At 41.5% G+C, this 25,021-nt stretch overlaps 2 protein-coding genes across 13 annotated transcripts in view; one reads left to right on the top strand and one right to left on the bottom strand.

The window, feature by feature from the left end:
* Positions 1-11,781, top strand: part of SPAG17 (sperm associated antigen 17) — a 236,569-nt gene extending 224,788 nt beyond the window's left edge. For 8 of the 9 annotated variants that reach the window (XM_045033353.1, XM_045033351.1, XM_045033352.1 and 5 more), the window contains one exon: positions 11,595-11,781. The gene's annotated coding sequence lies outside the window, so the exon portion shown is untranslated. Of the gene's footprint in view, positions 1-7,149 lie in introns of all 9 variants that reach the window. The other variant, XM_045033350.1, reaches the window with a different exon arrangement.
* The window catches only part of WDR3 (WD repeat domain 3), a 31,359-nt gene continuing 11,728 nt past the window's right edge, over positions 5,391-25,021 (bottom strand). For 3 of the 4 annotated variants that reach the window (XM_011285092.3, XM_045033357.1, XM_023259043.2), the window contains 19 exons: positions 24,828-24,925; positions 23,860-23,967; positions 23,106-23,336; positions 20,665-20,758; positions 18,735-18,836; positions 17,081-17,166; positions 16,558-16,693; positions 15,829-15,885; positions 14,457-14,557; positions 14,127-14,238; positions 13,534-13,668; positions 13,207-13,257; positions 12,135-12,200; positions 11,545-11,637; positions 11,009-11,056; positions 10,063-10,106; positions 8,284-8,412; positions 6,430-6,523; positions 5,391-6,130 (listed from right to left, as the gene is read on the bottom strand). In XM_011285092.3, coding sequence (XP_011283394.1) covers positions 5,975-6,130; positions 6,430-6,523; positions 8,284-8,412; positions 10,063-10,106; positions 11,009-11,056; positions 11,545-11,637; positions 12,135-12,200; positions 13,207-13,257; positions 13,534-13,668; positions 14,127-14,238; positions 14,457-14,557; positions 15,829-15,885; positions 16,558-16,693; positions 17,081-17,166; positions 18,735-18,836; positions 20,665-20,758; positions 23,106-23,336; positions 23,860-23,967; positions 24,828-24,925 — 1,941 coding nt within the window. In that variant the 3' untranslated portion in view covers positions 5,391-5,974. The remainder of the gene's footprint in view (positions 6,131-6,429; positions 6,524-8,283; positions 8,413-10,062; positions 10,107-11,008; positions 11,057-11,544; positions 11,638-12,134; positions 12,201-13,206; positions 13,258-13,533; positions 13,669-14,126; positions 14,239-14,456; positions 14,558-15,828; positions 15,886-16,557; positions 16,694-17,080; positions 17,167-18,734; positions 18,837-20,664; positions 20,759-23,105; positions 23,337-23,859; positions 23,968-24,827; positions 24,926-25,021) is intronic. The other variant, XM_011285091.4, reaches the window with a different exon arrangement.

Genomic DNA, 25,021 nt, shown 5'->3' with positions numbered 1-25,021 from the left:
ATGGACATATTCACAGAAGGACACCACCCACTGAAACTGACTCAAGAAGACAGAAGACGACAGCAGTGGAGTAGGAGAACCCTGGGCTTATCTTGTCCGACAAACAACAACTAGATAATTATAAAATCACCCTAAATACCCCAGAAATCAATTGACAGACTAAACTCCACAACTAAAGGCAGAGAAGAGGCCACCTTGAAGAAGGTAGTAAGTGTGGAGATGTGTTTTAGGGAAGAAATGGGTGCTGTGGAGGCAAGGGAGCTGTGGTCACAGAGAACAGCATTTATATATATACGTACGTATATATGTATGTATATATATGACAGGGGGGAATAGCAGCCAGGGGAAGCAGAAGGAGAATGTTTCCCTAAAGCCATTTTCTTGGAAAATGAGAAAGGCTGCAACCAGCAGGCTCAGAGCCTGGTTTTAAAGGTCAGCAGCGGCTTGGCTGGGAGAGAGCCCAGGGGGCACTGTGCTGCTCCTGAAGAGAAAGCAGACAGACAGCCCAGGGGGAAATAGTGTGGAAACATCTGAAGAACGCCTGGGGCACAGAGAGGGAATATTATTCACTCTTCTCCACAGCATCCCTGAGAGGCAATCATAGACACCTCTCCGGGAACAAAGGAGCTGGCAGGCACCATTTCCCTCCCCTGCCCCTCAGCATAAACACAGAGCCACCCTGAGGGAAGCAGCTCAGTGTTGACACTGGCTGCCTAATTTGCTTACTCCAAGCCCCACACACCTCTCCGCTCTGACAGGACTGCTCTTCTCAGTCAAGCCTGCCTCAGTCCCAGCAAGGCGGGCCCCTAGCCTACAAGACAAGCACAAATCCCTGTCCACACATCACCAAGTCATATTATAATTAAATTAAATTTGCAAACATAATGATAAAGAAAAACCTTAAAAGCAACAAGACAAAAGAAGTCCCTCACTTACAAGGGAAAACCTATATGGCTAGCTGGGGATTTCTCAACAGAAATTTGACAAGCCAGAAGGGAGTGGTAGGATATATTCAAAGTGCTGAGTGGGAAAAATCTGCAGCCAAGAATACTCTATCCAGCAAGGCTATCATTCAGAATAAAAGGAGTGACAGTTTTCTAGACAAAAATGAAATTCATCACCACTAACCCAGCACTGCAAGAAATATCAAAGGGGACTCTGACTACAAAGGAAACCAAAAGCGAAAAGAAGAAAAGGATCAAAGAAAATCTTCAGAAACGAGAAAAAATAAAGTGGCAATAAATACACGTCTGTCAATAATTACTTTGAATATAAATGGACTAAATGCTCCAATCAAAAGACATGGGGACCCTTCTATATGCTGCCTACAAGAGACTCATTTTAGACCTAAAGACACCTACAGATAGAAAGTGGGGGGATGGTGAAACATCTATCATGCAAATGGATGTCAAAAGAAAGCCAGAGTAGCAGTACTTCTATTGGACAAACTAGACTTTAAAACAAAGACTTTATAAAGAGACAAGAGTGTTATATAATCGTTAAGGGGACAAACCACCAAGAAGATATAACAATTGTTCAGTATTTATACACCCAACTCGGAAGTACCCAAATATATATAAAACAATCAATAACAAACATAAACGAACTATACACAATAACACATCATAGTAGGGCACTTTAATACCCCACTTACACCAAGGGACAGATCACCTAAACAGAAAATCAACAAGGAAACAATGGCTTTGAATGACATGCTTGACCAGATGGGCCTAACGGATGTATTTACAACATCCTATCCTAAAACAACAGAATACATATTTTTTCAAGTGCACATAGAACATTCTCCAGAACAGATCACATATTAGGTCACAAAACAGGCGTCAACAAATACAAAAAGATTGAGATCACACCGTGCATATTTCAGACCACAGCACTATGAAACTTGAAGTCAACCACAAGAAAAAATTTGGAAAGACCACAAATACACAAAAACTAAACAACATGTTACTAAACAATGAATGGATCAACCAGGAAATCAAAGAAGAAAAAAAAAATACATGGAAACAAATGAAAATGAAAACATAGCAGTCCAAAACCTTTGTTTGGGATGCAGCAAAAGCAGTTACAAGAGGGAAGTTTATAGCTATACAAGCCTATCTCAAGAAGCAAGAAACATCTCAAATAAATGACCTAACATTATACCTAAAGGAGCTAGAAAAAGAACAACAAATGAAGCCTGAAGCCAGCAGAAGGGAAATAATATAAATTATCTTATTTAGAAACTAAAAAAAAACCAAAACAAACAAAAACAACCCCAATAAAACAGATTGGTGAAACCAGGAGATGGTTCTTGGGAAAAACGTCAGTTAAATTGATAAACCTCTAGCCAGACTTATCAAGAAAAAGGACTCAAATAAATAAAATCACAAATGAGAGATGAGAATAACCAACACCACAGAAGTACAACAATTATAAGACAATGTTATGAGAACTATATGCCAACAAATTGAACAACCTGGAAGAAATGGATAAACTCCTAGAAACATGAACTACCAAAATTGAAACAAAAAGAAAACGAACATACCAATACCCAGCATAGAACTGATCAGTAATAAAAAAAAGTCCCAACAAACAAAAGTCCAGGGCCAGATGGCTTCACAGGGGAATTCTATGAAGTATTTAAAGAAGAGTTCATGCCTATTCTTCTCAAACTGTTTGAAAAAACAGAAAAGGAAAGAAAACTTCCAAATTCATTTTATGAAGCCAGCATTACCCTTATACCAAAACCAGATAAAGACTCTACTAAAAAAGAGAACTACAGGCCAATATTCTGATGAACATGGATGCAAAAATTCTCAATAAAACACCAGCAAACCAAATCCAACAGTAACATATTCACTATGATCAAGTGGGATTTATTTCTGGGCTGCAAGGGTGGTTCAATATTCACAAATCAATCATCATGATACACCACATTAATAAAAGAAAGATAAGAACCATATGATCCTCTCAATAGATGCAGAAAAAGCATTTGACAAAGTACAACATCCATTCATGATAAAAACCCTCAACAAAGTAAGTTTAGAGGGAACATATTTCAACATAATAAAGACCATATATGAAACACCCACAGCTAATATCATCCTCAACGAGTAAAACTGAGAGCTTTCCCTCTACAGAACAAGACAGGGATGTCCACTCTCACCACAGTTATTTAATACAGCACTGGGAGTCCTAGTCTCAGCAATCAGACAACAAAAAGAAATAAAAGGCATTCAAATTGGCAAGGAAGAAGTCAAACTTTCACTATGTGCAGATGACATAATACTCTATGCAGAAAACCTGAAAGGCTCCACCAAAAAACTGCTAGAACTGACACATTAATTCAGTAAAGTCACAGGATACAAAATCAACATACAGAACCTGTTGCATTTCTATATACCAATAATGAAGCAGCAGAAAGAGAAATTAAGAAAACAGTCCCATTTACAACTGCACCAAAAACATAAGATACCTAGGAATAAACCTACCCAAAGGGGTAAAAGACCAATACTCAGAAAACTATAAAACACTGATGAAAAGAAATTGAAGATGACACAAGGAAATGGAAAAACATTCCAGGCTCATGAGTTAGAAGAACAAATAATGTTAAAATGTCTATATTACACAAAGCAATCTACACATTTAATGCAATCTCTATCAAAATACCACCAGAAGTTTTCACATGGCTAGAAGAAACAATCCGAAAATTTGTATGGAACCACAAAAGATCCTGAATAGCCAAAGCAATCTTGAAAACGCAAAGCAAAGCTGGAGGCATCACGGTTCCAGACTTCAAGTTATATTACAAAGCTGAAGTGAGCCAAAGAGTACGGCACTGCCAGAAAAACAGACAGGCAGACCAATGAAACAGAACAGAAAACCCAGAAATGAACCCACAACTGTATGGTCAACTAATGTTCAACAAAGCAGGAAAAGCATATCCAATGGGAAAAAGACAGCCTCTTCAACAAATGGTGTTGGGAAAACTGGACAGCAATGTGCAAAACAATGAAACTGGACCACTTTCTTACACCAAACACAAAAATCAATTCAAAATGGATGAAAGACCTACATGTGAGACCTGAAACCATAAAATTCTGAGAGAACACAGTAACCTTTTTGACATCGAGCATAGCCAACTTCTTTTTAGGTATGTCTTCTGAGGCAAGGGAAACAAGAGCAAAAATAAATTATTGGGACCTCATCAAAATAAAAAGCTTCTGCACAGCGAAGGACACAATCAACAAAACTAAAAGAAAGCCTGCTGAAGGGGAGAAGATATTTGCAAATGACATATCTGATAAAGGGTTAGTATCCAAAATCTATAAAGAACTTACCCAACTCAACACACACAAAAAACAAATAATCCCATTTAAAAATGAGAAGACATGAACAGACCTTTTTCCAAAGATGACATCCAGATGGCCAACAGACATACAAAAAGATGTTCAACATCACTCGTCATCAGGGAAATACCAATCAAAACTACAAAGAAAGATCACGTCACACCTGTCAGAATGGCTAAAATCAACAACACAAGAAACCACAGGTGCTGGTGAGGATGTAGAGAAAGGGGAACCCTCTTGCACTGTTGGTGGGAATGCAAACTGGTGCAGCTGCTCTGGAAAACAGTGTGGAGTTTCCTCAAAAAATTAAAGTTAGAATTAACCTATGATCCAGCAATGGCACTATGAGGCGTTTACCCAAAGAATACAAAAGTACTAATTCAAAGGGATAATGCATCTCAATGTTTATAGCACCAAAACCTTTAATAGTCAAATTATGGAAGCAGCCCAAGTGTCCATCGGTTGATGAATGGATAAAGACGTGGTACATACGTACAATGGGATATTACTCAGCCACGAAACAGAATGAAATTTTGCCATTTGCAATGACATAGATGGAGCGAGAGAGTATTATTATACTATGAAAAATAAGTCAGAGAAAGACAATGAACAAACTGAGAAAAAGAGAGAAGCAAACTAAGAAAGAGACTTAACTGTAGAGAACAAACTGATGGTTACCAGAAGGAGGCGGTGGGGGAGATGGGTTAAATAGGCAATGGGGATTAAGGAGTGCACTTGTGATGAGCATTGCATGTTGTATGAAAGTGCTGAATCACTATACTGGACATGTGACTCTAATGTTACACTGTATGTTAACTAAGGAGAATTTAAATAAATCTTAAAGAAGAAAAAAAACAAACACAAATCCAAACAGAACTGTAACAAGGTTGGATTAGTGCCTTAAAAACTTCCCACAAAGAAAAGTCAGGCCCAAAGGAATGTATCCATTTCTTTTCCTAAAATATTCTCACCTCCCCAAATCCCTACCGTGTACATACATATGTATATGCTATTAATCACCCAAAAGCCCAGTAAGACATCTCAGCTTAACTACACTTTAATTAGAAACAAGTAGAAAAGATTAGCAATTAGATATTTTTACATACAGTTATAACCTCCTGCAAGAGGTTGAGCTTAAGGAGGCTGTTTTAGATCATTTTTATGGTCCTTTTCAGCTAAGTCCATGACTCTGCACTTATGGGGAGAGGGCAATCAATTGTGCACTTGACGGTCTCTGCAGGAGACAAAACGTAATACAAAGAGTAACATATCAACAAATCTTCTGTTATCACAGAAATAAGAAAAACTTTTGAAATGTTCATTTTAGCTCTAGTGAAATAACTAGTAAAAAACAAACAAAAAGTTCGTTGTTCCCTGACAGAATATGATAGGAACACCTCCTGTAGGGCTCAACCTCTGAGGGCACAGAAAGATTTTGAACTCTGAGGCCTTATGTCCAAGACATGGGGCCCATAATCTCACATTGGGATCTTCTCAGGCAAAGCTGGGAACCATATCCTGACATCTTCTGTAACACAGAAGCTCTGGTCTTTGGTAATTTTTAAGTTGACAGCTTAGTTTAGAAGTCCTTTTAAATAAAAAGAAAAGGGTACCGCATTTCAGTTTTAAGTATATGTTAAAATTAGCTTCTCCCTCTTTTTCCTTTTCCTCTTCTTCTCTTCCAAGTGGCTGGTAGCATCAGCAAAAAACATAACTTCACTTTTTGCCTCGCATTCCCTCTTGAGATATTCAAGACCTGCCATATTGAAGCCAATAACATCCTGGGGAGGGATAGAAGAAAGGTGAGATGAACATTCTCTCACTTGAGTTCAATCGCAGCAGCATGTGCAAGTCAGGAGAACCAATGCTTCAGGTGTTCTTAGGCATCCCTCCTTGTCTAAGGTCTTTCTTGTTTTGTTTTCTTCTCTCTATTCTTTATCCAAGACAGTGGAAATCTTACCTCAATACAGATATATGTCTGGTCAATATCACCAAAGACAAGGCACAGCTCACTGTGCTACTTCAAAGTCACACACACTAGGATTTCCCCTCATTACTGCATTACTACAGGGATACCTACCCGGACTTGGCTGACTTTTGAAATAGTTGTTTCCTTTAATTTTTCAATGACTGGCACAAGCATTTGGTTACTAGTGATCTGCCCAAAGTGAATCCTAATAGAAAAACAAAACAGTCACGTTACAAAGAGAGGTAGTGCTCCGCTTATCCTTTCTAGAAAAGCAAACAGATAATATCAAAGCAAAAAAAAAAAAAAAAAAAAAAAGCAAAAAAAGGATTAATTTTACCATATCATGGCAGTATAAAAAATGGCTGAAGATGGGGCGCCTGGGTGGCGCAGTCGGTTAAGCGGCCGACTTCAGCCAGGTCATGATCTCGCGGTCGGGAGTTCAAGCCCCACGTCAGGCTCTGGGCTGATGGCTCAGAGCCTGGAGCCTGTTTCCGATTCTGTGTCTCCCTCTCCCTCTGCCTCTCCCCCGTTCATGCTCTGTCTCTCTCTGTCCCAAAAATAAATAAACGTTGAAAAAAAAAAATTTTTTTTTAAATAAAAAAAAAAAATGGCTGAAGATGTTTCCTCTCTGCTACTCACTTTTATCTGATGTCAATTTTAACAATACTATCCTAAAAGTTATGGCACATTCAACTTGTTTGCAAAGCTGGCCCTTTTCCCTGCCATCTACCATGAGGCCGCAGACTTTGACAACGGTATTCTAGGAAAGCTCAGAGAGGAATGAGCGTGCTAAGAAATGCTAACTCAACAAAGGTTTGTTAATATTTCTAGGGAAGCCACAGCAGAAAAGAAGATAGTCACTGACGAGAGAGTCAAACTCTGACCTACAGTACCAAGATGACCTACAATGAATTCATATTCCTCGATGCGTAACTCACACTCATGTGTGACCTGTCACAGCTACTTGTAAGGCACTAGGCATCTCCAACCCTCTGATATGCTGGAAATATTCCTAGTGTTTCCCTTAAGATCAGAAACCCCGATTTAGTACCTATGCCAAGCAGTAAGAAATTATTAGCAACATCGTTGAGTGCCAATTTGAGGCCTCATCACTTGCCTCAAATTATAAATATGGCAAGAGACTAACATAAACATATCCCTGTTCTTCTATTGCTACTATCTTGATGGAATAAAAGGAACACAGAATTAAGAGTCATGAAAATGGGTCAATTCAAATATGAATTCTCTAAATATATCTCTTTGTTAGTTTTTTAACTCTTTGGTATTGGCTGATGAGTTTGTATTTTGTCTTCCTAACAGTGTTTCAAGGTGTTGGATCTGTCTCTATTCCCGGTCTCTGCTGTAACAGCTGGAGACTGAGGGGGCAGAGATACAAGAGTACACTCTTAAACTCCTACAAACACACTCTTCTCAATTACACATTAAGAGCAATTTTACATATTTAAAAATAGTCTAATAAACATATTTCCTTTGTTTCTTACTTCCCTCTGGATATGCCCTGATGTTTCCATTTGTTTCTAGAGACCCAGGAAAATAAAGGCACTATTCCAGACGATGCTGTTAGGAGGACAAAACCAAATCCTTTTGCTTACACTAAACAGTTAAACAGACACAACGAATGAGGCCAGCTGACCACTCAGTACTGGGCTCTCAGCAAACAGACCAGAACCAGAGCTACTGCAGCCTGGAGGCTTATGCTACTAAGCATCCCTGAGCAGTGCTCCGCCTCATTACTTAAAGAGATGGGCCACCATGACCCTTGTTTAAGGACAAGACTGATTCCACAGCATAAGAAATAATTTATGTCACACAGAAGTGAAATCCTGTAACCATCTCTGAGTCTCAAACATCGGAGTTCCTAATTCCAGTGTGGACACCATCAGTTAAAGTAGCACCGGGGCAGTCAGGCCGAGTAGACACGGTACTCTTTGGAAAGCAGGTTACCTGAGCAGAAAGAAGAGGCACCTGCACAGAAGTTCAATATCAGAGCCCAGCTGGATGAATTCGTTAAAGAGCTTCAGGACGTCTGGGACGTAAGAGAAAGGCAGCACAAGCAGAGACTCTTCCAGCTCGCTGAAGACAAAGAGAATAAAACGCTAAAAATGCCACATTTCTTAACCTGCTCAATTTTAAAACTTCTACTGATTTTTCTATGATTTTATGTTTGAGTAGATCTTACCCATTCAGAGTTAAATTTAATATTCATTTATATTCCGGATGGTTCCCTCTTTTCCATGTTTTGTTTTTTACATTTAATATTTTAATCTATTTGATGCATTCTGGTCCATGGCACGATAGGAGAATCTAACTGTTTTTCCAGATTAACTAATTTCTCCAAAGTCTTTTGTTGAATGTTCCGCCTTTACATTATGATACTTCTTTTACCATGTATTGAATCTTCACATTTTAGACTCTCTTTCAGGGCTTTCAAGTTGGTCCTCATGACTGACTGATTCTGACAACAATCCTGTAGTGTTTTAGTTCTGCTAATTTTATAGCTTTTTAATCCAGGAGAATCTAACTCTCTCTTGCTATTCTTCTGGTTTGTTTTACTTTTTTTGAACTAGTTCTAATATCATTTCATCAATTCCAATTCCAAATCTCAAGAGGACTTCAACTAGAGTCACCAACCTGTAAATTAGTTTTTTTAAAAAAACAAGTAAATCTTTAGAACACAGAATCTTCCCTTCTAGGAATGTGTAACACTTCCATTCATTTAAATTTTCTTTTACGTTTCTCTAGTGAAGTTTCGTCATTATCCTCAGGTCTGTTACTTCTTGTTGTAAGGGACAGATTCAGATATTGAGAATTGTTATGACCTATCTATCAGTAGGTCAAACTCATAAATAAAACCCAAAGGTAAATCACAAACAAGAAACATGATCCTAAAAATACAGAACAAGAGATATAAAGAATTTTTAGAAACCAATGAGAAATTACTGAAGAGTACAAGAAAGGGAAACTAAAAATTCACAGGAAAAAAAGACAAAGGCCAACAAATTCATTAATAATTGAAAGAAATTAACATAATACAATACTACCTTTTGCCTCTGAAACTGGCAAAGAATTTTTCAAAGCCTGGTAAAAAGTCATTACAAGCATTCTGGAAAGTAATTCCGCAACACAGACCTTTAAGGAGCTCATGCCCATTGATCAGTTATTGTTATGCTAGGATTCTTATCTTAAAAAACAACAACGAAGATTTCTATGTAAAGGTGTTCACAGAAGCACTACTGCTAACAGCAAAAATCAAAAGCAAATCCAATAGTAATTATCCATGCAATGAGCGTTTTGATATAACGCAACGAATTTATTTTTGAAGAATATTGGTAACATGAGCAAACGCTCAGGAAATATTCTGTGCAAAAGGACAGGATACAACATTATATACAGCAGGATTCCAATAAAAATAAGCCATCGGAAACACACAATCAGAAAAGGTTACCAGTTGGTACTTGTGACTGATGATAGATGCTTTCATTACCCTCAATGTGCAGTAGCACTACCCTTCGTTTGTCCCTAAAATTTCCCTTCATAGTTTAGGAGGAGACTCCTGGCTCTGCCTCAAAAAGAGCCTTATAATGTATTATTTTCCACCAAAATGCTGACATAGTTCAACTTACATGGAAAATAATCATCAGTTATAACTCCTGTTTATCTCATGGTCAGACAGGCAGTCAGTAAATGTTAGCTGACAAACTGTAACCGTACACTGGGACTCACCTCGACTTGATTCCTTTAAAAATCTCCAACACATAAGCTGAAGGCTGTAAAGGAAGCACAGCAGCCTTAGTGATGCCCTGGGTTGGTTTCTACGGAGGCTCCCTCATTCCCATCTCCTAAACACCAGGGATCCCGCTCACATGACAAACGGGGCTCTTAAGAGGGCAATGCATGTGCGGGCTTAGAGTCTGTCACATTTGGGTTCGCAGTCCAGCTCTGCCACTCCCCAACTGTGTTACCTTCTATCTGTGAGTCAGGCCAGTTTCCTAGCAGTAAAATGAGGCTGCCCTGACTCACAGGATGAGTGCGACGAATGACACGTGCATGGAACATACTGCAGACTGCTTGATGTGCACACGCTGTCCCATTTCTCCCTCCTCCTCTATCTGACTGACGTATGCCAACTTTTCCTCCGGAAACCTCAATTTCCAAGTTCATTTACATGGACAGAATCTGCAACAGGGCTTTGGAAACTGGACAAATAAGCACTAGAAAATACAAGAATGCCATCCAGTCCAACCAAAAAGGATGGCTTGGAAGTTACGCTAAAATGGTCCTTTTGAAATACTCAACACCACGGAAGACAAAAGAAAGTTTTAACGGCAAAGTATTCCCCAATACATCCAGCCTCAAATCATGCTTCTTGAGGGGCGCCTGGGTGGCTCAGTCAGTTAAGAGTCCAACTCTGATCGTGGCTCAGGTCATGATCTCACAGTCCATGGGATCGAGCCCTGTGTCAGGCTCCGGGCTGACGAGTAAGGAGCCTGCTTGGGATTCTCTCTTCTCTCTCTCCACCCTTCCCCCACTTACACTCCTCTCTTTCTCTCAAAATAAACAAACATTAAAAAAAAAAAAAATCATGCCTCCTCACTTCCTACTTTGCCTCTCTTGTCCCTGAAAGGAACCTCTGAGTAACCAGGGGGAAGCTGTTAGACACTCTACTCACAGAGATGTTGCCATAGGCCATCAGGATGGGGTTGATGGGAAGAGGAACCTATGAAGAAATTATTAAATCACATCATTAAAAACCAAGACTTGGATGGTGCCTGTCATAGGCAGGGCGACAATCGTACTCTAGTTTTGAAAAGGGAAACCCTACAAATTGAAAGAATATAAAACAATGACCAGGCCTTTTAGTTTTAATAGTGCTGAGAATGAGTTGGGACAATATTTTATCTGGAAATCTGGAATGGTTACAGTGCCTCTGCAACCAAAGCAGGAGCAGGAGTTTCTACCCAATATAATGGTCACCTCAGTCTGGAATTTCCTCTCTTTTGCTTTCCATTAAAACCAAGCTTCCCTCCTCCTAGGCCCTCAACTCCTTCTTTCTAATACTTGAAATAGGAAAGACTCTATTACAGTCCAGCTGTAATAGAGATCTATTTGCAGATCTGAGTCAAGAACGTCCTAAAATGATGGTTTTCATCTCAGGAATTCCATTTAGACACGTTTCTGAGAGTGTAACTTCATGGACTATCTCACCTCTTTCCCTGCAGCTTTACAAATGGCTTTGTGTTCCTTCATTTTTGCAGTTTCCTCTCGGTATAGCTCGACAGCCTCCATGATCCTCTCAGCCTACACAGATGGCGACAAAGGACAGACATCATTGCCACACGCCCCATCGTCCCGGAACACTGCAACCAGAAGACCTGACTAGAGAACTACTAGATAACTTGAATCCGTGTAATAAACACGTGTCAGTAGAGTGCCAGACAGCCACTTGTAGACGTCTTCGGTTTTTCTTTTCTTTCTAATTTACGGGGAGGACACTAAGCGTCTTGGATTCAGGTGAGACCGTATGTACGTGCACTCAGGGAGCAGGGCAGCTCCCGGCACCTTAGAGGTGCTGCTTCCAGGACACTGGGGAGAATGAGCTCTCCTTTCTACAAACCATCACCGACTTGGCACTACTTCTGTCCTCGGTTACAAGGAAGGAAAACAGGGGTTATGATCTCCACCTACATATTTCATCAACTTTTCGCCACAAAAGGGCTATCTGGTTGACAAAAACTTTTCACTGAAAAGTTGGTATCCTCTTTAAAAATGAGATACTACATTCTGTATCAACATACCGCTTTGACCGTTTCAATAGTTTTCTTTCCAGTAAAGTAATTGTCACCTTGAGTCTCTCCTGGAACCTGCCAGAAAAAAAGAGATCCTTGACAATATTGCTGAGACGCATTACAGAACCAATTAGAGGCACCTGGGTGGCTCAGTAAGTTAAGCATCCGACTCTTGAATTCACCTCAGGTTGTGATCTCGTGATTTGTGAGATCAATCTGCACATTGGGCTCTGTGGTGACAGCGTGGAGCCTGCCTGGGATTCTCTCTCTCCCTCTCTCTCTGCCCCTCCCCTGCTTGCACAAGTGTACATGCTCTCACTCAAAATAAATAGACATTAAAAAACAAAACAAAACAATAAATTAATCTTATATCCAGAAAAGAACAGACATCACTATGTTATGATAATGGTAACATGGTGTTACCAACTACTGTTAATAGGGTACTTACTAAGTTCCAGACATTGGCAAGTATTTTATATTCATTATTATGAGAATATCCTATTCTACAAAGTTTAAAGAAAATGCCCAAGGGAGCCTGGGTGGCTCAGTCAGTTGAGTGTCCGACTCTTGATTTTGGTTCCAGGTCATGGTCCCAGGGTTGTGAGGTTGAGCCCCCACTGGGTTCCACACTGAGTGTGGAGCCTGCTTGGGATTCTCTCTCTCTCTCTCTCTCTCTCTCTCTCTCTCTCTTTTTCTCTCTCCCTCTACTCCTCCCCCACTAGCATGTGCTCACACATTCTCTCTCTCTCTAAAATTAAAGGCAAAAAAAAAAACCCCAAATTCTGAAACCTTTTGATTTTTATATTTGTTCTATGATTCCATGAGGCCTCCTTAAAAAATGAAACAAAACAATAGCGAGAATGACAATCATGCATTACCAAATTTGGTCAGTCATTTGTCCCTCAAAATCAGGATATACAGTTGAATCAAACAGGACTGCACAGACAGCGTCCTGCATGAGCTGGTGATGACTTCAGCATCTGATCCTAATTCTAATTCCATTAGAAATTCTTGAAACTAAAGTAAATTCGAATAAGATAATTACAGGGCTCAATCTCAGAGTCCCAAAAGATTTACTTACTACTGGCTGGTCTTCTTTGGCCACGCTCTCCTCATATTCTGCTTCCCTTTGCTGTCAAGAGAGAGAGAGAAGTTAATCTGGAAGAAAAAACATGGTCTCTACATGAAGTGAAATGAGACTGAAAAGCTGCTTCTTTCAAAATGCAGTCCCCAATAGCATCTCTGTCTCTGTGTGGCTGCTGAATCGGTGACAGTAGTGCTGGAAACATCTCCTGGAGGTCCCTGGATTCGCACTGGCTGAGGGGTGGCCACACTAGACAGAACGCCGCGGCTGGGACAGCAGGTCAGATACCCACCAGCACCTCCATAACCAAGCCTAAGTCCTTACCATCTCCCTTTCTTCCTCAAGAATAAGAGGCTCCCTTGTTCTCTCCCAAAGTCTCAGAGATTTGTCATGGGACGATGACACAACATAGTCTCCACTGGGGCTTACAGCCAAGCACCAGATTTCCTGGTGGTGCCCCTGGAGAGAAAAGAAACAAAAACAAAAACCCTGAGAAGAAATACCTTATTCATTGACCGATACCTGCTCTACATCAGTGGGAAGCCCACACTTGATCTTAAAAGTAGTTCTGAAAGGGGCGCCTGGGTGGCTCAGTCGGTTGAGTGTCCGACTTTGGCTCAGGTCATGATCTCACAGTCTGTGGGTTTGAGCCCCACATCAGGGTCTGTGCTGACAGCTCAGAGCCTGGAGCCTGCTTGGGATTCTGTGTCTTCCTGTCTCTCTGCCCCTCCCCAACTCATCCTCTGTCTCTCTCACTCTGAAAAATAAACAAACATAAAAAAAATTAAAAAAAGAAAAAAAGTAGTTCTGAAGTACTGAGTACTGAGTAGTAAAGTTCTGAAGTACTGAGTACTGAGTAGTAAAGTTCTAAAGTTCTGAAGTACTGAGAGCTGAGGAAACTAAGCAGCAAGAGTCACCTCCAGAGTCTGTATGTGTTCAAATTTGTCCGCATCCCACTGCTTAATCTTACGGTCCTTCCCAGCGGTGAAGAAGAGGTGGGACTTGGGTACGAACTGGAGGTACATCACGCTGAAAAGTGAGAGAAGGGAGCAAATGTCATCAAATTCCACATTAGTGAAGAGTCTCATGCACATAGTTTTGAAGAGCTAGTTCTAGAATGCCTGATTATTTATATTTTAGAATTTTACACTTATGACTGTCTGAAAACACCAAAATAACAGACACAGAGGCACAAGGGAAATGATACAGGTGACGCAAAGGGACGTCTTTGAAAAGACAGCACCTACCTGTCATCGTGCGCAAAGAGAGACTTGTGGCAGTCCCCGAAGTCCAAACCCCAGATTTTCACGTTCCTGTCAGCAGAGCCAGTGGCTATTAGTGTCCCATCCTACAAGGAAGAGAAGTAAACCGTTACTTTGCTTGACTATCAGAAACCCTACAATTAGACTACCCAGAACATTTAACCCACTTTTTCCGGAAACAGTAAAATCAATACCAAACAATTAATTTCATCTATCAAGAGCACCTACTTCTTTGCTTTTATCTAAGGTTGCCTTTAAAAGCTTGTTGAGTGAGAGCAAGAACTCTGCGGCTCCAGTGGGTTTGTACTGCCGTAGGGTGGTGGTGTGCCCTGATGTCAGTTACCTATTTACGTTGTTAAACACATAGGAAGAAGAATGTCTAATCTCTGTCCTAGGATTTGGGGGAAGAGGGAGAAAGAAGGAAAGAAGAGTGTGGGAAAGAACCTACTGGAAAGTTTGCAACCCAGCCTTTTATCTCATGTTCCTGATCTCTATTTCTCCTATCTTTCCTATCTCAACTTCTCATTCAAATGGTTGTCAACTTAAGAACACCGGAAAATGGGGCGCCTGGGTGGCTCAGTCGGTTAAACGTCCGACTTCAGCTCAGGTCGTGATCTCATTGTGGGTTTGAGCCCCACATAGGGCTCTGTGCTAAGCTGCTCGGAGCCTGGAGCCTGCTTTGGATTCTATGTCTCCCTCTCTCTCTGCCTCTCCCCCACTCACACTCTGTCTCTCTCTCTCTCTCAAAAATAAACAAACATTAAAAAAATTTAAAAAAAGAACACCGGAAATACTGTGTGACACCTACCTACTGTTAACGCATGGAATTCAAACAGCTAGAGCACGGGGCTGATCCCTTTCACACAGACTAGATCGTGTCTTTAAACACATTATTGCCACTCTTAGCCATAACTAGACATTGCAAAAATATGATTTTGGTCAAGAGACTAAAAGTATACAGATAGTGCAAAATATGGTAAGTGTCCAAATACGAAGCCAAGTTCCATCCTCCTCACCGGCATTATCCTTCAGAACAAAGGGGGAGCCTTTTTTAAAATCGTATTTTAGGGCGGTCTACCAATTATAGTATTTTAGACATCAAAATACTATCTGGAAAATCCACAGTGGGGTTAGTTTTAAGGATTAATTAAGACATTTGTGAACATATTCTGAAAGTACTAAAGTAATATACATATTTAAGGTACAATTATAACATATGTCATTTTATGGCTTTTTTGGGTGAAAGATTAACAACAGGATGAAAAAATACTCTGAAGTCAAGATAGCAAGCCAAGAACTAAGAAAGTGCTTTAGAAAAGACAACTTGTTTCTGAGACACTGTTTACATTTTACTTACGTAAGAGATGTCCATGCATATAACAGGCAGTTTGTGTCCATACAGCGAGAGAAAAAACTAAGTATTAAAAAGAAAAGAACAAATAATTCACATCTATCTATAAAATATAGGCACTGTTTGTTACAAGTGGATCAAAAATATAACTTTATAATGAACACTGTTCTGGATTGCTTTGTATTTCCCGAGAAGACAAACCACTGAAGGCAGCTCAGCCTGGGTCCGGCATGTGGACACTGCATGCACCTGCCACAGCCCGGCATGCCCCTGACGCCCACTGCCTCAGGCACAATAGGGCACAGGGACGTTCACAGCACCTCTCAGCTGAAAAGACTTTGGGCCCTCGCTTCACAACAATGTTCCCAGGCCAGATCCAGTCCTGCCGACTCAGGGCACAGGGCCCAGTAATCTTATAGTTTTAAAAGCAACCCAAACGATCCCGACGTATAGCCAAGTGTGGAAGCACTGCCCGGGAGACCCAACAACGCTCTTAAGCTACTGGCTGCAACAGGATTTTCTGAACTTACGAAATAGAACTTGCCTCAAGCAAAATTTATGAACCAAAGGGTTCTTTAAAACTCCGGCTTTCCTAGTGCACCTAAAATGTTTTGATTCCCGTATAAATTTTTAGAAACCTACCACTGCTGGGCACAGTTAGGGCCACTTTACAGTCTCAACCCAACCAAGGTCAGTCAGAAAGACAGAAACTATTTGCAGGCATAATCACTGTACCTTTAAAGTGTCAACATAGAAAATTTTCACAGTACAGTCCAGCAAAGAGACAGCCAACAGCTTCTGATTGGGAGAGTAACTGACACAAAGAACATCTTCATCTAGTTGCAAGGTTCGGGTTTGTTTCACAGAAAGTCTGGCAGGACAGAAAGCATCAAGGGAAAAATTAATAAATGAGGGCTCTACAAAGGCAGACAAAAATTCCAAAAAGTCCCTGGAGCACAAGAGAAATACACATGTTGGGTGCCTGGGTGGCTCAGTCGATTAAGCGTCCGACTGCCGCTCAGGTCATGATCATGCAGTCTGAGTTCGAGCTCTGCGTCGGGCTCTGTGCTGACAGCTGGGAGCCTGGAGCCTGCTTCGGATTCTGTGTCTCCCTCTCTCTCTGCCCCTCCCCCATGCATGCTCTGTCTCTCTCGCAAAAATAAACAAACATTCAAAAAAAAAATATGTCAAAAACCCATTCAGTAGTTCCCCATTTTCACTCTAAAACAAGGACACAAATTAAAAAATGTCTACTCACCTCTTCTGGGTACTATTCTCATCTTTTACCAACTCAAAATCCCAGAACTTGACAGATTTATCTGCACCACCTGTCACAAAGCCACGCTGAAAATCAAATGACATTGCAATTAAAAAATATTTTGTTACGGAAACTTTGATAAGACGACATCAAAATAGCATAAAAGACCATTTGTATTTAATGGCATGGGAGAAGAATGAAGAAAAACGTGGTTTCCCTAACCCCTCTCCTTGCTCTTTTGGGGCGGCAGCCACAGATCTTATTTGAAAATTCCTAGCAGGAGCTAATGTAGACAGTAGCTAGGGGAAAGTTCTAGCTATACTTTCGTTCAGCATCAGGAGGACTCTGAACACTGTAGGGTCTTTTGCTCCACCTAAGAAAGCACCAGTCAAAAGAAGTTGCTGCTGATAAAATGGTTTGACAAATATACACAGACTAGATCATCTAAATAAGTTCATTCAAAGTATTTCTCAGAAGGGTATAAATTTATTCTTGCAATGTCTCTGCGTAAAATACATTTGAAATTGTTTTCTAATATCAAGAAAATCAGTCCCATCGCATTGTAGTGTTAAACTCTATAGAACATGGGTCAGAAAGCTAGATCTCAAGTGTTTATTCTGCCATTTGAGATTTGCCATAGGAAACAACCTTACAAGGACTCTTGTGATGCTGAAATGACCAAGACTATCTAGCTTCTAAAACCATTATGAAAGAATAAAGGATAAGATGGATATAAAAATACTTTGAGAGGGGCAACTGGGTGGCTCAGTCAGTTAAGCATCCAACTTCAGCTCAGGTCATGATCTCAGGGTTCGTGAGTTTGAGCCCCACATCAGGCTTTGTGCTGACAGCTCAGAGCCTGGAACCTGCTTCGGATTCTGTGTCTCCCTCCCTCTCTCTGCCCCTCCCCCACTCATTCTCACGCTCTCTCTCAAAAATAAATAAATGTTAAAAAAAATAATAAAAATACTTCGAGAGATAGAATTCTAGATGTTACTACTATTTAAACTTTAAGTGCTGTTTTATTCTGACCACAGACGATGTAACCTGCTCTAACTTCCAGATTCCATTTTTTCCAAAAACAGCTACTTTCAGTAGATGGTTTGCCACTATCGAGAAGGTTCAAGTGAATGGGCCACAAGCTCTTATTAAAGTATTATCAAAAAACATCTCAAAATGCTGACCAACAGCACCATTACTAGAATAAGCATACAGTTCTCCAAGGTGACCCCTCACAAGGGAAGCACCCTGTTACTGACTTGAAAGGGCTGATACGTTTGCTACAAACACTAGACTTCTAGCCTCGTGGATGTAGGGACTGAAAGCAGAAACAGAAAGTCTACTGCATCCTCTGCACTTCGTTGCCCAAGGAGATAGTTCCTTTTAGGAAGCAGCACAAAGCCCTGGAAAAAATCATGAGGCCAAGTAATGTGATGTCATGCAGCTGAACGAGAATTCACTTGCTACGACAGCTATCCGTATTATCAGGCACATGATATGCCACCACGTACAAAATCTCATGATTAGACAAAAAGTTGGCTTTCTTTAAAGATATCCTGAAGAATCTTTGGCAGGCAGCAGGAAACGCTGATGCAAGCAACGGGAAAGGCAGCTAGTGTACTGAAGTCCGGATCCAAATGTCTGGCTTAGTTACCTGATCTGGAGAGAGAGACAAGGACCACAGAGCTCCATCGTGTGCATCTACTGTCTCCAGCAGATTTCCCGAGGCCAGGTCATAAAGCTGCAGCTTTCCCGTCTGTGGAAGACACAAAATGAGCACAGCTCCAATGAGCACATCCATACCCTCTAAGATTCATGCCTACACAATTTAGATGTGGCCAACTGCTTGTGAATGGAGTGCACGTTCCGCGTGGTGAGTGAGGCCGCCGATGCGCGGAGCAGTCTCTGGCAGGGTTGCTCTGCTGCCCAACGACAGAGCCTGCGGCCTCACAGTACTGGGCTCGTCACTTTCACTGGTCCCTCAACTTCAGAAGGGCAACAGCATGGCCAGAGGCAAACCAGGAGAAACACAGCAGCAAATGCTCCTAAAAACCTTTCGAGTTAAAGCGATTTTAAATGGTATCTGGCTTAACCAACATTACTCCATCTAGTTTTGGTTTCCTCCTCTCCAGTACACCGACAGTGAGCAACAGAAATCTACCTACAATGCTAGGGAGGGCAATGGACTTAAAAATAAACTGCAAAGGCTTAGAAAACAATGAGACTCACTTCCTGTTTAGAAATTGGGATATGCCGCGGTCACAATACCAAGCGAGGAACACACACAGCCGCAAAGCCCGCTCTATGATGGGCTTCTGCAGGGGAAGGGGGGTGCGGAGAGCATTAAGGTGGAAGGACTGGGGTCCCAGGGCTGACTACTGCTGAATTCACCTCCAAGAGCCCATTTTCTCATCTGCAAAATGGGGCTTATAGCAGCAACCTCTCTAAGCTGCTGTGGGCGTTAAATAAGATCACGTACGTTAAATGATCAGAGACTGGGCTGGGATGTGGGGGCTGCACTTTAGTCACACAGGTAGGTGGACTTGGAAGGTACTCACAACACACTTTCCTAACAAAAACAATACAGGGACGTTTGTTGAAAGAATGAATGAAAGATGAGAGAAACTTTTAACTGGAATTTAATGTCCGTTCCAACACTGACCCTAAAATCTCTCTAGCTTATTTTACGCTTTTAGCTGGGCAAAAAATACCCATTGTGATACACAGGATTTCTAATAAAGTGATCACGTGCACACAGCACTGGTTTAGGGGGATAACGATGACAAATAACTTGCAAAGCATGTTTTAAAGTATTCCATGACCTTATTTTCCCTGTGCCTCTACTACCAGCTCTTAGTCATTAGTTATTTGCTGTGAGTCAGTTTCTGTGCTAAGTGCTTTACCTACTGTGACGTAGGTTATTCACCCCATTTTACATGAGAAAACCAAGACTTATAGGAGTAAGTAATGTCCAAAGTTCTCACAGCTAGCAAGTGGAAAATCTAGCACTCAGACGTAGGCCTATCTAGTGCAAAAGCCACTGTCAAAAAACAAGTGTCACCATCCTATTATACAGATAAGGAAACACACTAAGAGAAGTTTGGTGACCTTGGGGGAGAATCTGAATCCAAATCTGTCTGCTCATTCCTGCATGTCTATCTTCCAATCTGATTAGCAACTGGGAATGAGGACTAGTCAGTCTGTCTCCATTGAATGCTTCCATCTGCCAAGCATGACACTAAGTACTTTGTATATTTTATCATTAGTCTTCTTAAAACAACTACGTAGGTGCTCATAAAAAGATGCGTGAAAGGCCGATCACCAAAACACGGACAGTGATCTCAAGGTCGTGATTGTAATTTTATTACTCATAACATAAGGTTTGATTTTTTTTATAAAAGAACCTACAGCTAAAAAGAAAACCCCTCAAAAAAAAAAGGGGAACCAACTACCAACCTTCACATATCATCCAGCTCTAATACATTTCTAATACATTCCTGTTCTGTGCAAAAACAGGAGCCAGAATTCTCAAACAACTTTAAGAATATTGAGAAGAGCCTCCAGAGTGCGAGAAGTCTGTTTACCTTTGTTCCTACGACCACCTGCCTGTCACCAGGTACGAAGAACGAGCAAAGCGCATATTCACAGGTCATGGTGCGGATGCACTGTAGCGTGGCCCTGTGGGAAAGAAGGAATAAAGAACTCATACATTAAGAAACCTGCCTCCCCATCTTAGAGGTCAATGCATACGTTCAATACACACCTAGCCACAGACTTTGGCCCAAACCTAATTATAGTCAAGAGAGAAAAAAATTACATGGCACCTAACTTTATTTTTTTGTGTAGGGGCCTCCTAATCCTAAAGAACAGAGATTATGTAACAGCAGGGCATAAAAAAGCATGTGCTGGGCTCAACGGAGCCCGATGTGCCACCATAAAGACGTGAGCCCAGAGGATTATAGGCTGAATTAGCATATTAATATCTCTGCAAGTAAAGTTCATTTTATTGGACCATAAGCATTCATCCATTCAACAGATAAACATCAAATGCCCACTTCAATCAACAACTTACTGAATGCCAAATGCTATTCTAGGTGCTGGCAATATAACAGTGTGTTGAACAGAAAAGAGGTCCTGAACCTCATAAACCCGAACATTCTTTAGGAACGAGGCAGCCACATGCTGGCCTATCCAGTGCTGGCAGGTGTCCCGGAGAAACCATGCTGGTCAGAAGGGAGGAGGAGGGCGTCCTGGTCGAGGGCAGGACTGTCATTTGGTGAGAAGACAGGGAGAAAGCCTGTATATAATGGGGAAGATGGTTCCAGGCACAAAGACCAGGAGCACAACCACTACCACAGGGGCACGTTCTTGCTGCGTTTAGGGGATGACAACAGGCCAGCAAGCTCTAGGGCAGCAGAACGGGAGTGGAGTCAGAGGGGAGGTTTGTGAGCACTCTGGTGGCTGTGTGGAGAGACCACAGAGGGTGAGGCACACGGCAGGGAGACCCGTCAGGAAGCTATCGCGACAACCCCGGGGAGGAAGGACAGCAGATGGGGCTGGTGGTGGCCACACAGGTGATAACATGTGGTCAGATGCTGGCCATGTCCTGACAGTAGAGCTGACAGGACCCGCTAGTGAACGGGGCTGGGGATGGGGGAACGGCCCTGAGCAGGTGGGTAGGCTGTCAGAGAAACAGGATCACAAACATGGTTTGGGACATAAAACCTTGACATGCCCAATTAGACATCCATCTTACTTAGATGTAAGGGTCTGCTGTTCAGGGAGAGGCTAAAGCTAGAGAAACATTTATGCATGGTGAGTACAGAGAAAGCAGCGTAAAGTGACTGTAGACCGAGAAAAGGTCCGAAGACTCTGCCCTGGAAGTAGTCAGACACTTGGAGGTCAGAAAGGTAAGAAGGAACTGGCACAGACAGAGGGAACAGCCAGCAGAGGAAGAGGAAGTAATGAGAGTCCAAGGAAGTTATCAATTCAAGGAGAGAGTGTCACATGAAGCTCTTGGGTCACGGGATTCAGAAACATGAAGATCAGTGATGAGGTGACAAGAGCTGCTGTGGCGAGACAGTGGGGAAAGGCCTAATGGAGAATGGAGACAGAATGGAGAAAAGAAACCAGAGGATGGGCTGGCTCTGGAGAGACTGAGCAGGAAACGGGGCATTACTTTTGAGACGGGAGATATTACAGCATATCTGCAGGCTGAGGGGAACGATCCGGTAGAGCAGGCACGTTACAGGTGGAGGAGGAGGACCAGTGCTCGCAGGGAGCAGAGGAAGAACCTCAGGTACACGTCGTGGGGAACTCTGGTTAGGAGCACCACCATGGTAACGGGAGGGAAGACGGATTATGTGGGTGTAGATGCAGCCTAGTTGGCAGATAGGCTGGGAGCACGTGAACGTTTTCTAGGATTCCGTTTTTTTAGTGAACTAGGAAGCAAGCTCACTAGCTTATAGGTGCTAGGGGTGTCTGGGGTTTCAGGAGACAAAAGGTATAGAATAGTCATCTAGGAAAGTCAGGAATGAGAAATTGCAGTCAAAATACTGGGCAGCATTAACAGCCTATTAGAACTGAAGGAACAGGCAGCATGTTTGTGCATTTTCCTCGAGCCAAGTACAGCGACAAGCTTCACACATGGAATAAGCTTGCATTTTTTGGGCACCAAATTTAAAAAGGCAACTTTTCCCACTCTAAACTCCACACGCCTACAGTTAAGATACGTTCTGAGGGAACTGTAGGTAGGGCCTGAAGAGACTAACAACCAACCATCAAGAGTACTCAAGTCTGGGGGGCCTGGATGGCTCAGTCAGTTGAGCGTCCGACTCTTGATCTTGGCTCAGGTCACGATCTCATGGTTTGTAAGATCAAGCCCCATGTCAGGCTCTGTGCTGCTCTGTCTCTCTCTCTCTCAAAATACATAACTAAACTTAAAAACAAAAAAGCGTAGTTAAACCTAATTCACGGGGAAAATCACACGACTGGATAAAGCTATGGAGAGCACCAGTTCACAAACCTGTTCCATATCTTCACAGACTCCGCCGCTGCTGAAAGGATAGCAATGTTGTCTGAGCTGAAAGACAGAGTCCGCACATCGCTGCGATGACCCCCGAGGGTGATTCTGCTCGTCCTCACAGCCTGAGGAGCAGGTGCAGATGGGCTCAGCGAATAGGACTCCACCAAGTTGTTCTGCAGCAGGAAGACCGCCTTCAACTCTCCTTGAGGCGAGTGAATCAAGTCAAAGGATCTGCATGAGAAAATAATTCATAAATGTTCTAGCTACCATCTTCGCTCACAAGGTTAACATTTTCTAGTAGAACGGCTTCACCGTGTCCTCAACCTAAGACATTTGAGCAACTGTAAAGAATTTTACAAAAAGTGCTCTGAGAATTGGACATTGAGCATAGGCTGTTAAGTCAAAGAAACCTGGGCTCAGATACTGAATCCGACATATAACTTGCTTTTGTGTGTATAATTTTTTAAGTGACCTTAAGTCCTTTTGGAACATAGGGTACATGTTTTTCTTTCTAAATAGCAGCAGGAAAGAAGACTAAACAAATAGGTTATTTAATAAGGTTATTCTAATAAAACAAATATGAGATGATGAATAATTGGCCCATGGTGAGGGCAGGTATCCCATGACCACTGTCTCCAAATATATAATTCCTCTAGGCTGCTTACAAATAGCATGAAAAAGCTAATACAACTTTGTAGCACAATATTTCTATAATGCTGCTTTCAAGTACTTCAGATACTTTATTTTTACTCACTTGATTTTGGCAGAAGTTTTGATATTAGTCACCCGTTGGATTTCATCTTGCAGAGTCATTTCAACATTGACTTCAAGGTCTTCCTCCTCCCCTTTGGAAGAATTTAATCTAGAGAGGGGGAAAAAGACTATCATGCTACTACTTTTCTATAAGAATCTTTGCAATTACTTGAGTCAAGTTCTGTGTGATCCTGGGGGTCACTTAACCACAGGATTACCGTGAGAATTAGACAACACAGTGTATGCAGAAGTGCTTTGTAAACTAGTGTCATAAATACAAAGTTTTATTCCATTTAACAGGTACCCTCAATAAATGGATTCTGAAGGCAACGGCCCATAAAATTTCCTGGGCCAAGTCTTCGTAATTCAAACTATCCCAGTGATATGTTTCTAGTAAACTTTCTTCACTTCAGAACTTTTTACAAGATCCAGTAACCTGTACCTATCAATCTAACAATGTCAAATAAACCAGAGGTCTCAAAAAATTTGCCAAGTCAGGTGTCTTTTCCTTTGAGCCTGGTTAATTTCAACCATTGAGGAAACAGTTACTGTGGTTATTATAACAACCTATTCCAAGGTTATTTTGCCCCCAAATGTCATTGCTACAGTCTTTCTCCTCATGACCTCCACTGTTAGCATTATGCAACCCAGCTTCGTTCTGTACGGGCTGCTGTCACTGAAGACACCTGCCAGCCTGAGAACAAAATCATTTACAAGCTATTTTTACGAAATCTGTACAGCTTTTGTAGTTCTGTATGGCTCTGAGTTCAAGACTCAGGAAGGTACTATGAAGCTGTACCGTGGAGCAGAAATTTAAAATTTGGACTATCAGTGCTACACAAAATCTTCTCCAGCTTTTAACAGTAATCGCTAGCAGGGTAATCACTTCCTTAAAGAAGTTTTTCTATCAGGGCTATGTGGCCCACCCCAGATATTTTATTAGTAGTACATATTTTTTAAAAAACTAACTTTGCTTTCTTTCTAGCTTTTTTCATCTTCTTATCCATTTTCTTCTGAACTTCCGCTTTGGAAAGGATGCAGAACACTTCTAGCACAGAATCGGTTCCCTAGAAAGGTGAAAGTTGACGTGAGTCCAGGAAAGGCAATTTGTAATGTAGCTTTTTCTCACTAAGACCTAAACAAGAATGTTCCTTCAGGACTTA

The sequence above is a fragment of the Felis catus genome, chromosome C1 (genome assembly GCF_018350175.1).
Source record: "Felis catus isolate Fca126 chromosome C1, F.catus_Fca126_mat1.0, whole genome shotgun sequence".
Lineage (NCBI taxonomy): Eukaryota > Metazoa > Chordata > Mammalia > Carnivora > Felidae > Felis > Felis catus.
Note: the sequence above shows the minus strand (reverse complement) of the source record. Positions and strands in the feature narration are given on the sequence as shown.